Source organism: Brassica napus, chromosome C4 (genome assembly GCF_020379485.1).
Source record: "Brassica napus cultivar Da-Ae chromosome C4, Da-Ae, whole genome shotgun sequence".
Taxonomy (NCBI): domain Eukaryota; kingdom Viridiplantae; phylum Streptophyta; class Magnoliopsida; order Brassicales; family Brassicaceae; genus Brassica; species Brassica napus.
The window spans coordinates 58455631-58475983 of record NC_063447.1 but is presented as its reverse complement, the minus strand read 5'-3'; the positions used below and the strand labels follow the sequence as shown (position 1 = coordinate 58475983).

At 35.7% G+C, this 20353-nt stretch overlaps 4 protein-coding genes and 2 non-coding genes across 6 annotated transcripts; 3 read left to right on the top strand and 3 right to left on the bottom strand.

Annotated features, from left to right (window-relative positions):
• The first annotated feature begins 6637 nt into the window (after positions 1-6637).
• LOC125585645 (late embryogenesis abundant protein ECP63-like) lies at positions 6638-8246 on the top strand. Its single transcript, XM_048755077.1, has 3 exons — positions 6638-7518; positions 7616-7794; positions 7876-8246. The coding sequence occupies exons 1-3, from the start codon at positions 6724-6726 to the stop codon at positions 8096-8098; spliced, it is 1197 nt and encodes a 398-aa protein (XP_048611034.1). The 5' UTR covers positions 6638-6723; the 3' UTR covers positions 8099-8246.
• A 758-nt stretch (positions 8247-9004) lies between these two features.
• Positions 9005-9077, bottom strand: TRNAR-UCU. The gene has a single exon. It is a non-coding gene; the product is annotated as a tRNA-Arg (tRNA).
• Positions 9078-10030: 953 nt separating this feature from the next.
• LOC125586222 lies at positions 10031-11213 on the bottom strand. Its single transcript, XM_048756077.1, has 6 exons — positions 10961-11213; positions 10808-10889; positions 10672-10738; positions 10425-10586; positions 10281-10341; positions 10031-10194 (listed from the first exon to the last, which is right to left on the bottom strand). Exons 1-6 carry the CDS (start codon positions 11211-11213, stop codon positions 10031-10033), a joined length of 789 nt encoding a protein of 262 aa, XP_048612034.1.
• A 1448-nt stretch (positions 11214-12661) lies between these two features.
• Positions 12662-15815, top strand: LOC125585642 (bifunctional enolase 2/transcriptional activator). The gene is made up of 13 exons (XM_048755075.1): positions 12662-12841; positions 13255-13383; positions 13459-13506; positions 13596-13682; positions 13776-13856; positions 13954-14055; positions 14153-14233; positions 14365-14580; positions 14675-14869; positions 14966-15016; positions 15096-15236; positions 15322-15378; positions 15485-15815. The coding sequence occupies exons 1-13, from the start codon at positions 12776-12778 to the stop codon at positions 15563-15565; spliced, it is 1335 nt and encodes a 444-aa protein (XP_048611032.1). The 5' UTR covers positions 12662-12775; the 3' UTR covers positions 15566-15815.
• On the bottom strand, positions 15668-20313 carry LOC125585641 (CBS domain-containing protein CBSCBSPB2-like). Its single transcript, XM_048755074.1, has 2 exons — positions 18160-20313; positions 15668-18038 (listed from the first exon to the last, which is right to left on the bottom strand). Exon 2 carries the CDS (start codon positions 17994-17996, stop codon positions 16350-16352), a length of 1647 nt encoding a protein of 548 aa, XP_048611031.1. The 5' UTR covers positions 17997-18038; positions 18160-20313; the 3' UTR covers positions 15668-16349.
• TRNAL-UAA lies at positions 16109-16191 on the top strand. Its single transcript has one exon. It is a non-coding gene; the product is annotated as a tRNA-Leu (tRNA).
• Positions 20314-20353: the final 40 nt, after the last annotated feature.

Sequence of the window (20353 nt, the reverse complement as noted above, 5' to 3'; positions counted from 1 at the left end):
TGTGAAACAAAATTCTCAAATTAAACATAAATTTTTATTATTCACGTGTGAAACAAGATATATTCTCTAATCGTTAGTTGATTTCATTAAAAATCAAAATCAAAAAAATTTAAAAGAATATTAAACCTTTTCTGATTTGTTTGAAGTCTTTATAAATGGAAATGCAATTTTAGACATTTCTTCCCACGTGGAAATTGTAAGGATAATTTTTTTTCCGTTAAAGACTGAAATTTTTTTGAACTTTCTTAAAGACAAGAAAAATGTATTAAATTATGTATATAAGATGATTGGAAGTAGTTGTTGTTCAAAAGAAAAAAATCAATGGAAGTGATTTAATTTTCCACAAGGTTTAGATCACTTATGAAAGTTATTAAATTTAATTAAACTTTTCCATCTAAAGCTAAGAGATTTAAATTTTATCTGTTTAGCTAAGCAACTACTGTACTCAAACAATGTAAAATTAGTGAACGTCTTTTATTTGTAGGTGACGACATGCTACTATTGCCAAATAGTAATTGCTTGTATTTAATTTGTTGAATTCAACTGATCTATAGATTTGAAGTTGTCTAAATACATCATTACAGGGGATGAAAAACACATATTCATAAACATCAACCGACCTAACTAATAATTGTTTTGTGCTTACTATCCTTGAGTCTCCCTACAAGTATGAGCTTTATATAGTCGGAAACGGATTACAGATTTTGTAAAATCGACGAAGCAAGTCCCCAAAAAATAACCCTACATGTCCATTGTGCAAAAAACTCTCTATTTTGTCTAGCACAAAAAAACTTTATTAGCAGTTAAAACAATGCTTTAATGTCGATAACTAGTGTATATTTTTAGTTCTTGCTGTATGAATATCGTCTGTTTTGTACTGTAGTTACGTATGTTTTGAATGGTGCTTTTTAATCAGATTTAGACCTAGATTTTTCTAGATAGTGTTGTTTAAAAAAATAATGCAAGAAGCTTAAGATAAATAAAACCAACTGTGCTGATATATATATATATATATATATATGCAGAGTAACAAATCATACGAATTTGATCGAATGGCAACTACATAAAATAAATGTAGAGTCTAGAGAAATTAGGAAGTTTAATTTATTACATTTCAAATTATTAAAGTTTAGAAGACGGTAAAACTTGCGAAAAAGCAAGGAGCTGAAGGACGACCGGGCCTCGAAGTCAAATACAAAATTCAATATATTAATAGAATTGAAAAATAAAGTATATGCATGCATTTCGTCTTTTCCTCTCCATTCGTTGCATTGGCTTTGTATGACACGTCAGGCTCTTTATTTCTTTATATTCTTTGTATCATTACCATTCCTTCGCGTTTAATTTCAGCTCTTCACGTTGACAAAAAAAAAAGTTTCAGCTTTTCACACAGAATAAAATCAGATTACGAAAAAGGGAGTTAACAATCAGCTTTTCAAGACAAAATTAGATTTTTTGTTTTTCTTTTTAAATGTTTAGTTATTATTATTATTATTATTTTTCTCTATTTTGATATCAAATTTTGCGCAAACAAATAGCAAAAGAAAAATACCATATTTAAGAATGGACATCTATCTAGCGAGTAACTAATTAAGATAAATGTTTAAAATAATTGAAAATTATAAAAAAAAAAGTCAATACAGTTTATAGTTATAGATTGACTCCATTATTTCTTTATCAATTAAGCATTCAATAATATATATATAAATATTTTATAATATTATGTGATATTTATCAACGATAAATTGGTCTACTCATTTAGCATAAGGAATTGGATTAATTGTGTCTCTAATTCGATTCTTTACATCATATCATTAAGTAATAGTATCAGTTAGTCACGGATTTAGAGAGACAATAGAATTTGGTCCTAGCTAATTCCTCTAGATTAAGAAAAACAAAAATATTACGTGAATTTTGACTTCAGTAATTATAAAAAAATTACAAAAGTGGTAGCTATCCAACCATCGTGAGAAGATTATGAGACACCGACACGTGTTAGTTGAATTAAATTAATGCACATTGTGACTTAGCATCCTTCAGTTTAGAATAAAATAATTCATGGACCTTTCCAAGCCCTGTCTAACAACAAAAGTTTAAATCGTATATTTTAAAATTATCGTTAAAAGTCAAATAATATAAAACGTACAGGAGTTAATGACATATAGCTGACGAACCGTTGCATCCGTAACGTTACTCAAACAATATTATAAGTGACAGGATACGAAACTAACAAATTTCATGTTTGAAACTTTGCTTTCAACTATTTATGCTGGTGCCACCTTACATAAATGATATTTAGCTGTCCAATTTGGCAATTGAACGTAAATATACTGAAAATTCCTTAAACTACACACTGAAAAGTTGCAATTAACTTAATGGATTTCATTCCACTTGATCGATTGTTGTTGTACTATTAGTTATAATGTATCTAAACTAGCGAAAGACAGGGTCGGTAATCGTGTCATCATCACTACCATTCCAACAAAAATGATACCTTGAAATTGTTTGTAATTATGTCTGACATATATCTTTCTAAATTAGAACTAAAAGTTTGAAACCAATATTATTTAGGATTGTTAGATGACAAATGTTAACTTTGATCATAAAATCCAAAAATCACAGTAACAGCATGCAATGGTTAATATTCATTGAGTTTGACATGGACTACGTAACAACCCAGTACATGAACAAAGATGTGTTTATACGGTAAGTTTTTTTCTGTTCTTCTGTAAGTTCTTTTTGGGTTCAAGTCTTCAAGACTATTATTTTGTCCCAGATGATTATTGGTACGACTACGATCACGATATATGCTTATATATTTGTTATTAATGTTATAATTAGAAGACTTGAGTACGAAAACTGAATTAGCTCATGTACACGACTCCAAGAATACTTGATATTGTTCGAATGTGGTATCCTGCTAATTAAACTTAAACGAGACTTAGTCATGTAAAACTACGCGGTGTTTAAATAAAAAACAAAAGCAAAAAATTACGCGGTGTTTATGTTTCCTAATCGTAGCTAAACCGGCATGCTGTTTCGAAAAGTCAAAGAGTTGACCGTTGAAAGCAGACAGGTCTCCTGATTCATGGAGTAGTGTTTTTAAGATCTGGCCATGTCCGTATGCGGAAATAGTGTACTTGTGATGTACTTTGTGGACCCTTCGTGCTCTTCTTTATATGGTCAACTCCTCCTCTTCACTGAGACATTGTATTTTTTTATTAAGTTTTTTTTTTCTGTAAGAAGCTCAGAGTAGCCTCTCTGGCTTTTGATTATTTTATTTTGTTGGATATTCTCTGTGTGAGTTTATGTTAAGAAGTATTGACTTGTGGAAGGTTGAAGTATATTCTATAGGGGTCTCTCCATGTCTAAATCTTATGTGCGTAAATACAGTTCATTACTAGAGTAAAGGATAGGGAATAGGGTCTATTTTGTGAGAAACATGTTGCATCTAACCTAGAGACTGAAATGCAGAATAGCTAAAAGACATAGCTGATATCTAAATACTTGATCCAATTCTCAGATGATTGCATCGGCACTACAGCTTCAAAGCTATTAAAGAAAGACTCAGAAAGCTCCTTTTAAAGGAATTTTTTTATTAAATATCAAGAAATTCAGGATAGACTTTTTCTTCCAAGTGTCACTCGACATCCTATGACCTCTGGGTTTTTTCTTAAGATGTTTTTCCGGTTGAGTTAACGACACTTGCTAAAAATATTTCCAATCAATGAATTATCTTAGCACAGATTAAACAAACATGGGGAACCTGGTTGTATCATTCCAAACGCTCTAGCTCAAAAAGCATAAACAAACAAGTGGAAATATGATTATTATGATAATGTGGAAAAGAAACAAAGAAGACAATGTGGAAGAAACATAGACAGTTTTCATTCATGATCTTTTATTTATTTCACCAAGGTTAGCAGTTACACAGTTACAGATCTTTAGAAAAAAGGGGTTTCATCTGAAATTCAATCAGAACCGCCCTTTAGAAAAAAAGGGTTTCAAATATAAAGACCTCTTGAAGGCCTTGGTCAATGAGTGTATGGCCAATGCATATTCCTTGAGCCTCCATCAGAAACGCCAATAAAAAGAGTTTGTTGATATCTTATCAAGAATATTTCAGGACTGTTTACAATAAAGAGTCTTGCAAAATAAACACGTTTGCAAAATGATGAAAAATGGTCAAAAGACGAAACACAAATTAGATTATCCGAAAGAAGATGATCACATTCGTTTCCATTAGCCTGGTTGGTTGAGTTGTATTAGAGATATGTTGGGCCGGAAGATATGTATCTTACGGACCAAGTCTGTGAAGCCTGTGAAACCCATGAAGACCCTCAAGAATAAAAGGAAAGATTTGAAGAACAAGTTACTCTCAAAATATTCTAACATATTTACATTAAGTGTTTAGGAAAGTTACCATTATCTAGTGTTAACATTATGTTAATGTTACCACTATATACATGCATATTGTATTCTCTTATTAAACACAATACAATAATATATCTATTCTATTATACTTTACATGGTATCAGAGCAGACGATTCGTAGGGATCAAAATTAAGCTTTCGCGTTATAAGTTTTAAACTTCGAAGATGCTTACCATCGGTGGTGTTGATGATGGCAAAGAAGGTGGTGACGACGATTCAGACGAAGACGTCAACGTATACGTCAAGTTCTCTCATTAGGGATACTTCTTAATAATAAGTATTAGGGTTTTGTTAAGTACGTTATCTAAGTCAAAGGATTTTTTATTTTTTTTTATTTTGGTGAATGCTTGAGAATTATTGAGGGTTAAGGTTTGTAGTTTCACATGGGTTATTTTCTATCTGAGATTTTTCTATAGTTTAGAATTTCTCAACAGTTGTTTTCTCATGGGATTTATTGGTTATAGTTTAACCATTACAGGGGAGTTCTAGTTGAACGTTCAAATTCTTAGGTCAGTTTTTTTTAGTCCGTGTTATGGACTGTCCAAGTCAAGGATAATTGTTTATGGAGCTGCAGTTGCGCCCACGAGATGTATTCTCATTGTCAAGACCGAAGAAGAGCTGAAGATTTCATCCCTCCTTGTCTAAGTTGAAGTTTATTCCCGAAGGAATCTACTGATTTGTTTTCTTCGACATAGTGTCCACGACATACGTGGTCTGCTTTGTGATTGCAGATTTGCGTGTTGCATCCCACGTTTGTCGTGCGGGGGAGTATTAGAGATATGTTGGGCCGGAAGATATGTATCTTACGGACCAAGTCTGTGAAGCCTGTGAAACCCATGAAGACCCTCAAGAATAAAAGGAAAGATTTGAAGAACAAGTTACTCTCAAAATATTTTAGCATATTTACATTAAGTGTTTAGGAAAGTTAGCATTATCTAGTGTTAACATTATGTTAATGTTACCACTATATACATGCATATTGTATTCTCTTATTAAACACAATACAATAATATATCTATTCTATTATAGTTTACAAGTTGCAGTAAGCTTGGAAGATATGAAGAGCACAACGGTGGCGGATAATATTTCTTACGAGGAGAAGAACCGTTTTGGAGATAGGGAGCTTCTCGGATTCTCACAGATTTGAAGTATCCATTTTGTCCAATGACATGAGCAGTTTGGTAGCGACAAGCCTTGGCCCTTTCTAGAACAAAAACCACAGCAATTTTCTTCTCCTCATCAATGAAAAAGCTACCGTAATTAGGGTTAACCCGAAAGCCAGTGAGCAGTTTCAAAAACTTTGTCCACGACACAACATCAGGACCAATTTTGTCCGTAACACTAATCTCGATTGTCTTATCTGAGTGTTGATACAGCTTTTAAGAGGGCCAAGGCTTGTCGACTTCTACTTCTCGACTTCTCTTCTTCATAGACTTAAAAGGTGAAAAACATTAGATTCCGTCACTCCGTATTCTTCAGGGCAACCATGCTTAAGCATCACAAGAAAATACATGTTTTATTAAATGTGGTTAGTTCAACTAGAAAAATATCAAATGCAAAACCTATATCATCATAAGATCGAGTAATGATTGAGATTATAGGTATGGACTACAACCCATAACTTCATAGTATGATATGATGAAATTGTTCGCAAGCGTCTTATTGACTCAACATCTTTGTACTTTCTTCGCCTTGACTTATAAATTTTATAGCGTTTCACGTTTTTTGGTGATTTTGTTTTAGATTAATGTAGCTGATTCTGTCACCACTCTTCTCTGTTGTATTACGGTGTGCCGTTTTAGTTGTAGATAGCTCTCCTTGTGAAAAGGTTAAGTGTGGCCTTTATTCTCTGTAAACTCTTGGTTCGTTTTTAGTTTTATGTTCAACATATAGGCTATATATCAATAATCAGTTGGATATAAATTCCTCGCGCAGCTCAGAGGTGTTTGATACAACGACCGACCATCAATGCTTGCTTATGTCTTAAGTCATGACCATGAACAATGAAGATCCATGCATGAAAGGTCCACGTGTCATGGTACATCCCAAGAGGATAAACGGTCTATACGTGTCACACGAAAGGCTACTTGGAAGGCAAGAAGAAAAGAAGTTTAAAGAAGCTAATAACGTGGCAGCTCTTGCGTCTGCCTATCTACCACGTGGAGTTTCCGCATAAAAGGAGCATTCACTATAATAAGCAACAAAAACACATCGACTAATAACACAAGTCAAAAATATTCAAAAAATCCACAAATCACTTGAAACCTTTCACAAGTAGAGAAGCGAAGCAATGGCGTCGGAGAAACAACGAAAGACGGAGAGAGCCGAGGTCGCAGCAAGGCTAGCAGCTGAAGACTTGCATGACATAAACAAACACCGTGACGATGACGTGGCATTGTATAAGGTAACGGAGAGAACAGTCGAACATCCGCCAGAGCAGGAGAGGCCAGGGGTGATAGGGTCGGTGTTCAGGGCTGTGCAAGGAACGTACGAGCACGCGAGAGATGCTGTTGTCGGAAAAAGCCACGATGCGGCCGTGGCGACCAGTGAGGGAGCTAAGATGGCTTCAGAGAAAGCGGCTGGAGCCAAAGATGCAACCCTTGAGAAAGCGAAAGAGACGGCGGATTACACGGCTGACAAGGCGAAGGAAGCCAAAGATAAGACGGCGGAGAAGATGGGAGAATACAAAGACTATACGGTGGATAAGGCGGTGGAAGCGAAAGATAAGACGGCAGAGAAGGCAAAGGAGACGGCGAACTATACAGCGGATAAAGCCAAAGAGGCGAAGGACAAGACTGCTCAGAAGGTGGGTGAGTATAAGGATTACACGGTGGACAAGGCCAAAGAGGCGAAGGATTACACGGCGGAAAAGGCTATTGAAGCAAAAGATAAGACGGCGGAGAAGGCGGGAGAGTATAAGGACTACACGGTGGAGAAGGCGGCTGAAGGGAAAGATGTTGGAGTGAGTAAGCTTGGAGAGTTGAAGGATAGTGCAATAGATACGGCCAAGAGAGCTATGGGTTTCTTGTCTGGAAAGACGGAAGAAACCAAACAAAAAGCTATTGAGACCAAAGATAGTGCCAAGGTTTGGTAACATTGTGTTATTTAATGTTAATACTGACTATACAAGACATGAATGTTTGACGTATATATGTGTGTATTTTTTTTTGTTGATAATATAGGAAAAAATGGAGGAAGCTGGAGAAGAAACGAGACGTAAGATGGAGGAGAAGAGATTGGAAGGTAAAGAACTCAAATACCAAGCTGGGGAGAAGGCACGTGAGGCATCTCAAAAGACAAGAGAGAGTACTGATTCGGCAGCTGAAAGAGCCCACGAGACAAAAGATTCTGCTGCGGTTAGGTAAAAATATTAAGTAACGTTCATTGAAGCTTGATTTATTGGAGCACATTTTTTGACGTTATTGATGATATGTGTATAAAGGGGTAATGAAGCGAAGGGGACAATATTTGGTGCACTAGGGAATGTGACGGACGCCATAAAGAGCAAACTGACAATGCCATCGGACATTGTAGAGGAGACACGTGCGGCACGTGAGCATGGAGGCACGGGGAGGACGGTGGTTGAAGTCAAAGTCGAAGATATAAAACCTGGTAAGGTGGCGACTTCTTTGGATGAGGCTCGGAAAGACGAGGGAAAGCTTTAAGCTAGGATGATGGATCTGTTTGTAGCAGACTAGCAGCTGACGTTTTCTGATGTTTCCCTCTTTGTTGTCGTTGTTTTTGTGTTCTTGTTTTGGAAAAGAGAAATCTTATATTTATGCAACTTATTTAAGACTAGCTTTTAATGTGTCACTTGGTTATGGGAGCGAATGTTTGTTGACTTTTAGAGGATTAGCTACCATACTCTGATACTCATCAACTGGAGTCTAACATTTACGACGGACTCAAAGCTCTATCTTCATCATTTAATCATGGTTTCCCTTAAGTTCAGAATGACACAGCTTAGTGTGCGTCCTATCTTGACTGTGTGACCAGAGAGACATGTTGAGTTATGTCTCTCAGCCCTTGACAATGTTATGATATGTAGGACTGAGCTATGCCGATTCAGTGGGCAGAAGATCTTCCCAGGGCGGGAATCAGATCCATCAGAGATAACTCTGATTACATTAGTCAAATGTCCAAGAGTTTGTTGACATTTGTGTCTCTGTATTTGGCAATGCATTTGAACCGAGACCATATTTCTTGTAAACAATTTAAATCAATACCAAATAAAAACACTTGATCTGACTTTGGTTAATACCTCCGATTCTGTACATCTTGAAATATATTTTTGAGTTGGAGTTAAACTGAGGGTGTCTACCTGCAAGTTTTTTCACCATGTTTGGTTCTTCTTGCTCGAATCATTTTGTCTTGTCATCGCTTTCAGTTGTATAAGCTGTAAAAAAGGTAAAAAGGAACTCAAGTAAATGTCACTTGAATGGGGATAACTGTGTACTGATCAATGAGATACATTAATATCTCTTGTACTAAATTTTCAACTTCTTGCACCTTTAAAGGTTAAAATGTAAAATTTAACATAGGAAGGAAGGAGATGAAAATAAAAATAGATGCACGCCCGGTGGGACTCGAACCCACAATCGTTTGATTAGAAGTCAAACGCCTTATCCATTAGGCCACGGGCGCTTTTGCCTATTTTCCGATTATGTTTTAACAGATCTTGTAATATTATATTATTGACTAAATTTAGTACATTTGTAAATATAGTTAAATTACGGTATGGTAAATGTTAATTACTTAACTCTCAAGCATGAAGTTTAGCTCTTGTTAATCACTGTTTATTCCATATTGATGTAAGGTAGACGCATGAGACGTCAATTCTGGCGGTTCTGGTATTGAAGATATTTTCTCGGGTGATAATCCCTTGTCCCTTTCTAACCTGCATGAGTCTCGCAATCATGTATATCAGCACTTATGGTTGAAGCTATTGTTGTCCGTCTTGCGGTAGTTACTGCTGCCTACTCAAACATCTGACCCCTGGCGGTTCTTTCCAATTCCTTATCTCTTATCAAGCTATTGAAGAATGGAGGTTTTCAGCGTGAATTTTTCGATATCATGTTTGATATCTATCACTATGTCTTTTTTTGATGTCATTTCCTTTTCTTTTGTTACTTGAAACTTTAATGGAGAAGTTAATGCTGTGGCAAAATCAGCCCTCTCTTCGCTTGTTACTAATTCCCTCCGTGGAGTGTAAACTATTTTTAAGTAATGCTTGTTGTTTGATCAAAAAAAATTCCCTACTGATGTCACTTTTTATTGCATGCCCATTGATTAATAATTCTGAAACACGAATCTTGTGGTTGGCTTCACTACGTACAAGTGGCTAAAAGCTTGACTTGCCGCTTTACACTTGCTTTAGACTAATCCAAAACAGTGTGAAAGAATACAGTCTGCGTAATGGCCAAATTTTGATTGCAAAACTATCCCACAGGTTCATAATCATAGTTATTGATAGGATATAACAAATGATGGTAAACGACGAAGGTTCATATTTATTATTAGAAACTTATCTTGTGTGTGATCAATATTAAGCTAAAGAACAGCGTTACGGAAAATAATAAACTTCAAGAAACATATTATCATGCTAGAACGGAGACAATCTTTGAGACCTTGCAGTAGAAGGACCAATCAGGATGAGAAGAATCAATCTTGGGTTGTCCGAAAGAGTTCTCTTTAATATAAGCTTGCACGTCTGATGCATTTGCCAGATCATCCAAATAAGAGCAGAACTCTCCTTCTGGATCTAGCGTGCATAAAATTACATAAACAATAAAGTCACAAAAAAAAAGATAAGTGATAAACATCAAATGCTAAAAATTGGTTGCATACCAAGAAAATCATCATTTTTGTCTGTAGGATCATAAGGCAATGGAAACACTCCTGTATTGTCCTGCATGCACATCAAGATATATCAAAGTTGGAAGCAGCACCTAAATGATATATAACTTTATAAAGAGATTTGGATTATTTTACAGGATTAATAAGAGCTTTGTAGGGCTCATTATCAATGAGAAAAGTGTTTGAAGCAGAGAACTCTTTGAACTTTTGGAACACTTTAGAAAGATCCTTGAAGAACATTGGCTTATCACTGTTCTCTAGTGTCTTGAGTCCAATATTAGTACTCTGTTTTTGATCCTATATATAGTTAACAAAGAGTGTAAGATGTTATATGCATATATGAAAAGAAATATATCCATATATAAAGATAAAAGAGTCTTACCCACACAAACAATAGCTTATTTTTCAGATCTTCAAGAACAATGTTAAGGATTATATCGACATTACTCCTACAATCAAAACCATGAAAAAGTAAATCAAAGTATATACTTATAAAGTTGAGAAATGAAATGACTAACTCGTTAGCAGATGACCAAATCCCAACTTCGAATCTCTCAAGGCAAAACTTCATGAACTCTCCAGCAAATGGCCTCTTATACACTGAAAAAATCGAAAATAAAACATAAAACATTGTATATTTGTAACCAAATAGAATTGAAATGTTATGTTACCAAGATTTGGCCCACAAGTTGCATCTGGAGATCGGTTCTCTGGCTTTCTACGCAAATTTTGCATATGGACTCGGTATAGAAGTAGACCATTTGGACTTAAGATCAAGAGTTTCTTCTTCTTTTTCTCTGGTCCTAAACTAAGTTTGTCTAGAATCGAACTCAATTCTGTCTGCTCTGAATCTTTCTCACTTGCGTACTCATCGTCGTCACTGTCCGCCAGAACAAAACTCTTCTTGGATTTTTCTTCCGCCATTTTTATTGTTAGTAAAGAACGTCAAGACTAATGTTGTAGATTTATACTATTATATTAAGACTCGATAGGGTTAAGCCTTCTTAAGTTGGTGGCGATTAAGCTTCACGAGGTCAAAGCTCATTTATTTGGCGTTTCTTTTCATGCAGTTCTTTGATTACTACATCTCATAAATTGACTTAGAACTACTAATCAGAGGGATCCCACATGTCATATAGTCACTTGCACGGTTACACCATATATATAGTACCGAAAGAATTGGCTTTCACATGCGCATGACAAGTCCAACAACCAGCAATGAGAGACCCGCTCTATCAGAACCGAGGGATGCTACACGATAGAACTTGAACTTAGAGCATCTTCGTTCTCACTCCATATTTATTCCATTGTTGAAGTAAAATATGGTATAAGGATGAAGATGGTTTTAACCAGTACTCTCATTTCATCTTTTAAAGATTAATTTTAGTTTATTTTTCTAATACTGATTTATTATTTTATTTTATTAAATATTAAATAGATAATTTATAACCGACATGCTTTCATCTATAATGTTTCTAATTTTACTATCATTATCCGCTTAATGATAACTTTTTTTTACCATACAAAATTCATCTGATGGTTGTATTGTTACCATGCAAAATTCTCTTACAATTTTTTTTTGTCATCAACTAAAATTGAACTCATTTAATGTAAAAATGACAATTCATCTGATGGTTGTATTTTTACCATGCCAAAATTCTCTTACATTTTTTTCATGATTTAGTTAATAACTAAAGTTGAACTCATGTAGTGTAAGAATATTTACAAAAAAAACTCGTTTAATGTAAAAATAACAAATGCTCATAATTCTCTTGACTATACATTCAACTTTGATTTTGATACATTATATTTACAATTTTAATATGTTAAAATAATACTATGAAACTTCCTATTTTTGAAAATAGACAACACTAATTATATTTTTCTTTAATATCAATACAAATGGAAATAGTATATACGGAACTGAAAATGGAATAAACTCCACAACCAAATATTTATTACTTGTTCTAAAATCTAAACTAAACTAATCGTAATGATTATTACTTGGACAAGGATAAAAGGAAAATAAAAACCTCCGTTGACAAAAACGTAAATAAATCCTCTTTTTGTATTAAGTTATTATATTATATAATGTAGACAAATATGCGTAGTATTATTATTATTGAGTCCACTATCCTCTTATAAAAAAATAGAATTCAACCAATAAGAACAAAACACGTAATAATAATTCACTTAATCAGTCTACACCATATGGCAACTGCAAAAAAAAAAGAATAAAAAAAATAAAAAATAAAAACCTCTTCTCGTCTGCAAAAGGCGTGCAGCACATCGTTTTGTCTTCTTTCGCATCCAACGAGCCTACCTTATCATCCAACGGTTGATATTAAAACAATCCAACGGCTCTCACATACCCATTTCCTCTTTATATACCTACCCAGACCTCACCCTTTCACCAACTACTCTTAACCGTTCGCTAAAACCCTCGAGCTCATCGCCTATCTTCGCTTCTAGATCTACTCGAAACCATGGCCACTATCACCGTCGTTAAGGCTAGGCAGATCTTCGACAGTCGTGGCAACCCCACCGTCGAGGTTTGCTTCTTCTCGCTTAACTCTCGTGGATCTGTTTGTATGATGAGTATTTGAGCTTAGGTGACTGAGACTGTGCTTTGATCGCGATTAGAACCATAGATTTGAGTATCGATCGCGATTAGAACTATAGATTTGTGTTCTGATCGCGATTAGAACTATAGATTTTCGTTTAGATCGCGATTTGAGCTATAGATTTGTGTTTAGATCGCGATTAGAACTATATAATTGCGTTTCGATCGCGATTTGAACTAGAGATTGTGTTTTGATCGCGATTTGAGGTATAGATTTGTGTGGATCGTGAGAGATGATGATGGATCACCATCTCATCGTTTGATCTCACGTTACTTTGTTTGTTAGTGATGGATTTTGATTCATAGTAACGAAGCTCATGGTTGATCTGATGATTTGTGTAGGTTGATGTACACACATCAAATGGTGTCAAGGTCACTGCTGCTGTTCCGAGTGGAGCTTCCACTGGTATCTACGAGGCTCTTGAGCTTAGGGATGGTGGATCTGATTATCTCGGAAAGGGTGTTTCTAAGGTGAGACACTGCGTTTGTGGTCTTTTTGATTTTAATGAATGAAATCTGATTTTTTTTTTTTGTTGATGTCTATAGGCTGTTGGTAATGTGAACAACATCATCGGCCCAGCGTTGATTGGAAAGGTGAGTCTCTCTTTTATTAGTGCTTCAAATTTGTTTCTTAAGCTGTTGTTTTTCTGACGTTCATGTGTTTTATTGGTTGTTTCTTGTAGGACCCGACTCAGCAGACTGCTATTGACAACTTCATGGTCCATGAACTTGATGGAACCCAGAACGAGTGGGGTTGGTGCAAGCAAAAGGTGTGATTCAAGGGAAATTCATGTTTTGTGTATTCACTCATTAATGAAAGATGAGTCTCACCATCTTGGTTCTTTTTTTTTTTGTGTGTACAGCTTGGAGCCAATGCCATCCTTGCTGTGTCTCTTGCTGTTTGCAAAGCTGGGGCCGTTGTCAGTGGCATTCCTCTCTACAAGGTAGACTGATAATAAGTCTGTTGTTGCTACTCTGGTTACTTGTTTTTGCTGGTGCTAGATGTTCTAAGCATTTTTCTTTTGTGTTATTTGTGTGCAGCACATTGCCAACCTTGCTGGTAACCCTAAAATTGTGCTACCAGTTCCCGCTTTCAACGTCATCAATGGTGGATCACATGCAGGAAACAAGCTCGCTATGCAGGCATGTTCATTGTGGTTCCTTTTCTTTGAAATGTTAAATTCCAAGCTTCTTCATGTTTTGAATATTTCTGATTGTGATTGGCTATTGGTGTTTGCAGGAGTTTATGATTCTCCCTGTTGGAGCTTCATCTTTCAAAGAAGCCATGAAAATGGGTGTTGAAGTTTACCACAACTTGAAGGTAAACCTCAAATCATTGTGGTTTTGGAGATGCCCTCATAAATGATATGCAAAATTTGTGTTCCCTATTACAGCTTCTGTAACTTCAGTTAATTCCCGTGGACTAACTAACTTCTTCCGTATGTTTTCCAGTCTGTGATCAAGAAGAAGTATGGCCAGGATGCTACCAACGTTGGTGATGAAGGTGGCTTTGCACCAAACATTCAGGAGAACAAGGAAGGTCTTGAATTGCTCAAGACTGCTATTGAGAAGGCTGGATACACTGGCAAGGTCGTCATTGGAATGGATGTTGCCGCTTCCGAGTTCTACTCATCAGACAAGACCTATGACTTGAACTTCAAAGAAGAGGTTAAATTTTATTTCCTTATTATTTTCATCCTCCTTAGGATAAAACGCAATCATTCCTAACTTATAAGATCTTCCTCTGTTTGTTTCTCTGCAGAACAACAATGGTTCTCAGAAGATTTCTGGAGATGCACTCAAGGACCTATACAAGTCCTTCGTTGCTGAGTACCCAATCGTGTCCATTGAGGACCCATTTGACCAAGATGACTGGGAACACTATGCCAAGATGACCACCGAGTGTGGAGACAGTGTTCAGATTGTTGGTGATGACTTGTTGGTCACCAACCCCAAGGTTTGTGACATAACCCGATGGTCTTACCAGTTTTATGTCTATTTTCCTTGCATTCTCTTTCTCAAAGTGCTTATATTTCTGTCTCTCTCACTCCAGAGGGTTGCAAAGGCAATCGCCGAGAAGTCTTGCAATGCTCTTCTCTTGAAGGTATTCTCCAACCCAAGATTATAGTGTTAATTCAGATTATAATCTTTCGACATTTACTGACTAAATCTTTGGTGAACAGGTTAACCAAATCGGGTCAGTAACCGAGAGTATCGAGGCAGTTAAGATGTCGAAAAGAGCAGGATGGGGAGTGATGGCCAGCCACAGAAGTGGTGAAACCGAGGACACCTTCATTGCTGACCTATCTGTTGGCTTGTCTACTGTAAGTTGTCAACCATTTAAAACGTTACCAAGCAACCAATTACTTCCATGTTGTCTGATTCTCATTTGGTACTCTCTATCTCCAGGGACAAATCAAGACTGGAGCTCCATGCAGGTCCGAGCGTCTAGCCAAGTACAACCAGGTAAAACATCCCAAACCAAAATGATCATTGTGTGTTTAACAAGAATCAAGAGCTCAGTAGTTTTTTGCTGTCTAACTGTTTCTTCCACTTGGTGTGACATGAACAGCTTTTGCGTATTGAAGAGGAGTTGGGATCAGAGGCAGTTTACGCTGGAGCTAACTTCCGCAAGCCTGTGGAGCCGTACTAGACAAGTGCTGCTCGTAGAAGCGAAGTGCTCTCCTTTGTTACGAGAAAAAGAAGATCTGAGTTGTGCTTGGTCATTTTGCTTTAAATAAAACATTACGTTTGCTTTTTTTTTCTCCCTTTGTTGGTTTATTTTCCAAACCACTCTTGTTGGGATTAAGTTGCTTATTTTTGTAAGAAAAAAACCTGAGATAGCTCTGCCTTTAAAGAGGACAGCAGCTCTTCTTTTATAATCTAATTTCGGCTTCTTTTAATTTCATGTGTGGATGGCGTAGAGGCTGATTTTATCAGCAAAAGTGTTCTACGCTGTGACTGCTTAATGTCTGGTAAAAATGTGTTTCTTTGAAACTTATAACCGCACACTATATGAAAAAAATCTGTTTGCGTTTGTTGAACGTTTCCATAAGTTTTCCACTCTCGTAAGATCACTAGAGCGCAAAGGCACTCATACCAAATTAATTGGATCAACCAGAATCGTTCTTCTCGGTTATAAACGTTGTAAACAACTAGCAAGTGATGTATGAATATACACCTTGTTTTCCAATAAGCAGGTTTGCCCGAGTGGTTAAGGGGGAAGACTTAAGTTCTTCTGCACATAAGTGCGCGTGGGTTCGAACCCCACAGCCTGCATTTTTTACTTTTTACACTGAAGAAGTTGAAAAAAATAGATTAGTAGACATCATCGTTTTTTCGCAACAATAATAATATCATTACAGGAACTAGTTTTACAAATGTTAATCGAAAAAGACAAAAACCACATTTTCGATTTAAATCATTTAAAATACATATCATTTCTTGGAACGCTTCAGGTAAACAAGAAAACCTAAGCTCGTCAAGACAACAGCCCCAGCCACAACTCCAGCCTGCCACCAAACCCAACCGCAGCCATCACCACAACTCCCCTCAAACAAATCTCCACTTCTCTCAACACTCACCATCTCCGCAAAATCCACATGCAATCTCAAAACCTTTTGTCCCAAAGACCTAGCAAAAGCAACCGCAGCAACAACATCACTGTCCCTACTAATCAAAACCTTGTCACCTTCATCATCCTCGTACATTATCTGAACCCCTAGATCGCCATCATCACATCTTTGCACCACACCACTCATCACCTCCTCAAAACTCTCCCCCGTCGACTCAAACCTATGCACTCTCCCTTTACGATCTTCGAACTTAAAAGCAAACAAACTCACACTCCCACAAGATTGCAGCTTCCCGGAGTCTACTCCTCCTCCTCCCTCCGAGTTCAACAACATCGTAGACGACAAATCGCTGTGAGTTTCGTAATCCTCAGGTGGATGCGGGTCTAAACTGAGAGCCGAGTCCCAAAACTTTTGCATCATGGTGTTGGCCATGTCGCTAACAGCTCCTGGACTACTCTCAACGGTGGACATAGCCGCGTGAGTTATTTGCAATACGTCAACACACGCTACTACGTACCCGTCCTTGTCTAAAACCGGAAGGTGTAGAAATTTGCCTTCATGCATGACATGCAACGCGTCGACTATTGTTGTCTCCATGCATGCAGTTTCAGGGTTTGGTGTCATTACTTTCTCCACAAGAGTTAACTCAGGGGAGATATTCTTAGCCACGACTCTCATCAATATGTCCTTTGACGTTAGAATGCCTTGGATCTTGTTTCCAACGGTTATGATCACTGAGTTAACACGTAGATCACGCATCTTTTTGGACGCTACGAAGACGGGATCTGAGGGAGACGCGAGTGCAACTTTTGAGTGTTCTGTAATGATTGTGGACAAGGCAGGCTTGAACATACGGTCTCTTAACGTTTCAACGAAAGGATATGGAGCTGAGGTGTTGTCACTTCCCCATTGACGTTCAATGTCTTCCACAGCAGCAGCAGCTAAAACACTTCCTTGCTCAGCTGCTTTCTCCATACGAGAGATAGCGTCGTAGAGGCATTTTGTTATGTCTAAAAGAGCGATGACTTCACCGTTCTCTACGACCGGTAAGTGTCTGAACTTCCCTTGAACCATCTTCTCAAGTGCCTCGATGGCGAGAGATTCCGAAGTGACGAAGATAGGGTTTCTTGTCATGACTTTGGAGACAAGAGTGTGTTCTGGTCTTAACCCTTCTGCGATCACTCTTGTTGCTATGTCCTTGTCGGTGACAATGCCTGAAAGAAGAGCGCTTGAGTCTGTTAGAAGAACTGCATCGACTTTTTTACGAGCCATTCTTCGACAAGCGTCGAAGACGGTCGTTCCCTCGGGGATGGTGATGGCTTTGGATAATCGTAGCGTCTTGACGGTTCTCTCGGTGTTTGAAGAAACCGGTTCAGGGAGAGGTGAACCGGGTTTGGGTGAGGGGTTCTCATTTAGGCTACTGCTTCCACTATCCTGGGGTTGGAGAACCGGTTTCTTGGAAGCTGATGATGATCCTCGCCTTGTGCTTCTTTTACCAGATGAAGTCATGTTTAGGAGTATGTAAGGTGGTTCTCTTAATCACCCTTCAATCTACACAACAAGACAATAATTTCATTGCAAGAATATATGATTAAACATAAACAAACATTTTTTTAACAATTTGGATTAGATTTTCAATGACAAAATAACAAAGGAATGTATGTGTCCTTACATGCCATTCAGACCAATGGATTAACGATGAGAATCCAATAATAAACACCAGATGATGATGAAAAGCTTGAGATTGATGTGGGCGTAATGGATATTTGGTAGGGTTGGTGTTCTTTTTCAAATCAAACGTGGGTGTCAAGTTTCATCTTCTATGAGCAAAAACCATATTAAAAAATTACGAAATTTATATGTTTGATCTTGAGAGAATCCATAGAGGCTTTGAATTCCAGAAATAAGATTATTTGTTATCTGTTTCCCTTTTTCTTTTCCTTTTTAGCTATTTTCTATTTTTCTTAACAACTCACCCTGAAAGAAAGAAGAAGATGAAGACCATAATTCTGTTATTATTGTTAATCTAGCTATGTCAATACAGTTTGGGTGTACTAATTGGTGAAAATAGTAGAAATTAATTTTTGTTGACTTTTTTTTTTTTTGTCATGAGGATAACATTATGAGGTGAAAGGAAAGGGTACAATTGTGAAAATAGACCATATATTAATTTCATTTTATCATAAATATGGTTTGGATATAAGAACTAAAATCAAGAACTTATTATTTAGTGAATTCGATTTAGTATAATAGCAATTAAAATGTTCTTTCCGTTACTTATATCATCATGACATTATATATGTTTTTTTTAGCAACCCATGGCATTATATATGTAATTTCTTAAATAGTAGCTTAAATTGACATTCTTTCAGTGTTTTAAAAGATGTATGTTTATGTATTTTTTAAAAGCACTTCTGAAATACAAAAAACCATACTAAAATCATATAGTAAAATCAAAATCATATGTACATATAAACTTATGTTTAATAATATAAATACAAAAATCCATACTAAAATTTAACTAATGTAATAATGAATATACAAAAATCCATATAAAAATTATATAGTATAAATTATTTTTCATTTCAAAATTTTAAAAGTAATAGTTACATGCAAATTTTAATAATCTATTCCTAATAAAATAAATGCTGTAAATATATATAATTAAATGAAAACAATTTAACTTATGTCTATTTGATTATTTCAAATAGTTAATGTGCTAACACTATATACTATAATCATATTAAAAAAAAGATTGATCCATATTGTTGTTCTTTTGCCTATATATGGTAGATTTAGTTATTTACAAATGAAACAAAACTTGACTCACATTAAAAAAAAAAAATTTTGCAAAGATTAATAGCAAGAAAACTAATGATTACATTAGTATTTTTTCCAAATCATCTTTCCTATTGTCCACGATATTAGTAGAAAATAATTATTTTTTTTCTTATATAGTTTGGCGGACTTTTAGTGCACTTTTGTTTATATTAAATAGAGTCGCAAGAGACAACTATAATAACACCTCCAACATTGGAGTTTTAGATAAGTATCTAAAACAAAAAAAAAATTTGTAAACATGAAAAAGAAAGCATGAGTATCTCAATTAATAACTTTAAACGTATTTTCTAGAATTCGATCTTCTATTTATCTGTCTATGATTGCATTTGCTTTTAAAAAAAATAAATAATTGTCAAACTAAATAAACTAAAATTCTAATGTTTTATATTTGAGATTATCTAATTTGAATTTTTACTCGTTAAAAATTCTGATAATTGCGAAATAAAATTTCCTACTTTTAGTGTTTTCTCTCTTATAATTAGATTTTTAGCATGACTAGCTTCATGTTACGATAAATTCAATTTTGGTAGTACAATTCAAATGGTAGATATTACATACTAACCAATTTCAATTTTTTTGTAGGTGATATGTTGGGATCTAAGAGTGATTCACATTTTAAATATTTTGTCTATAATTTTAAAACTACTAATCACATTTCATATTAATCTCTTAAAGCTGCATACAATAAAAGAAAATCAGATGTAGAAATTTTACTTACCAAATTTATTTTTTTAGACGGTATAAAAATATGAAATAAAATATAAATACTTTTTTCCCTTTTACAAGTACGACACACACAACTACAATAAATACATTTACAACTCAAACTGGACAACAAATAACTTAAAGCTACAGTCCAACCAGTAGTTTTTTCACTGTTTGCTATCGGTTTCTGGTTTCAGCTGATCAAGATTTGGTTCAATGTAAGAATTTCTTTCATCACCTTGGGTTTAAACCAGATGGTTCAACCGGACAGATCACTAATGGGCCACTAACTCAACCGGACAGATCACTAATGGGCCACT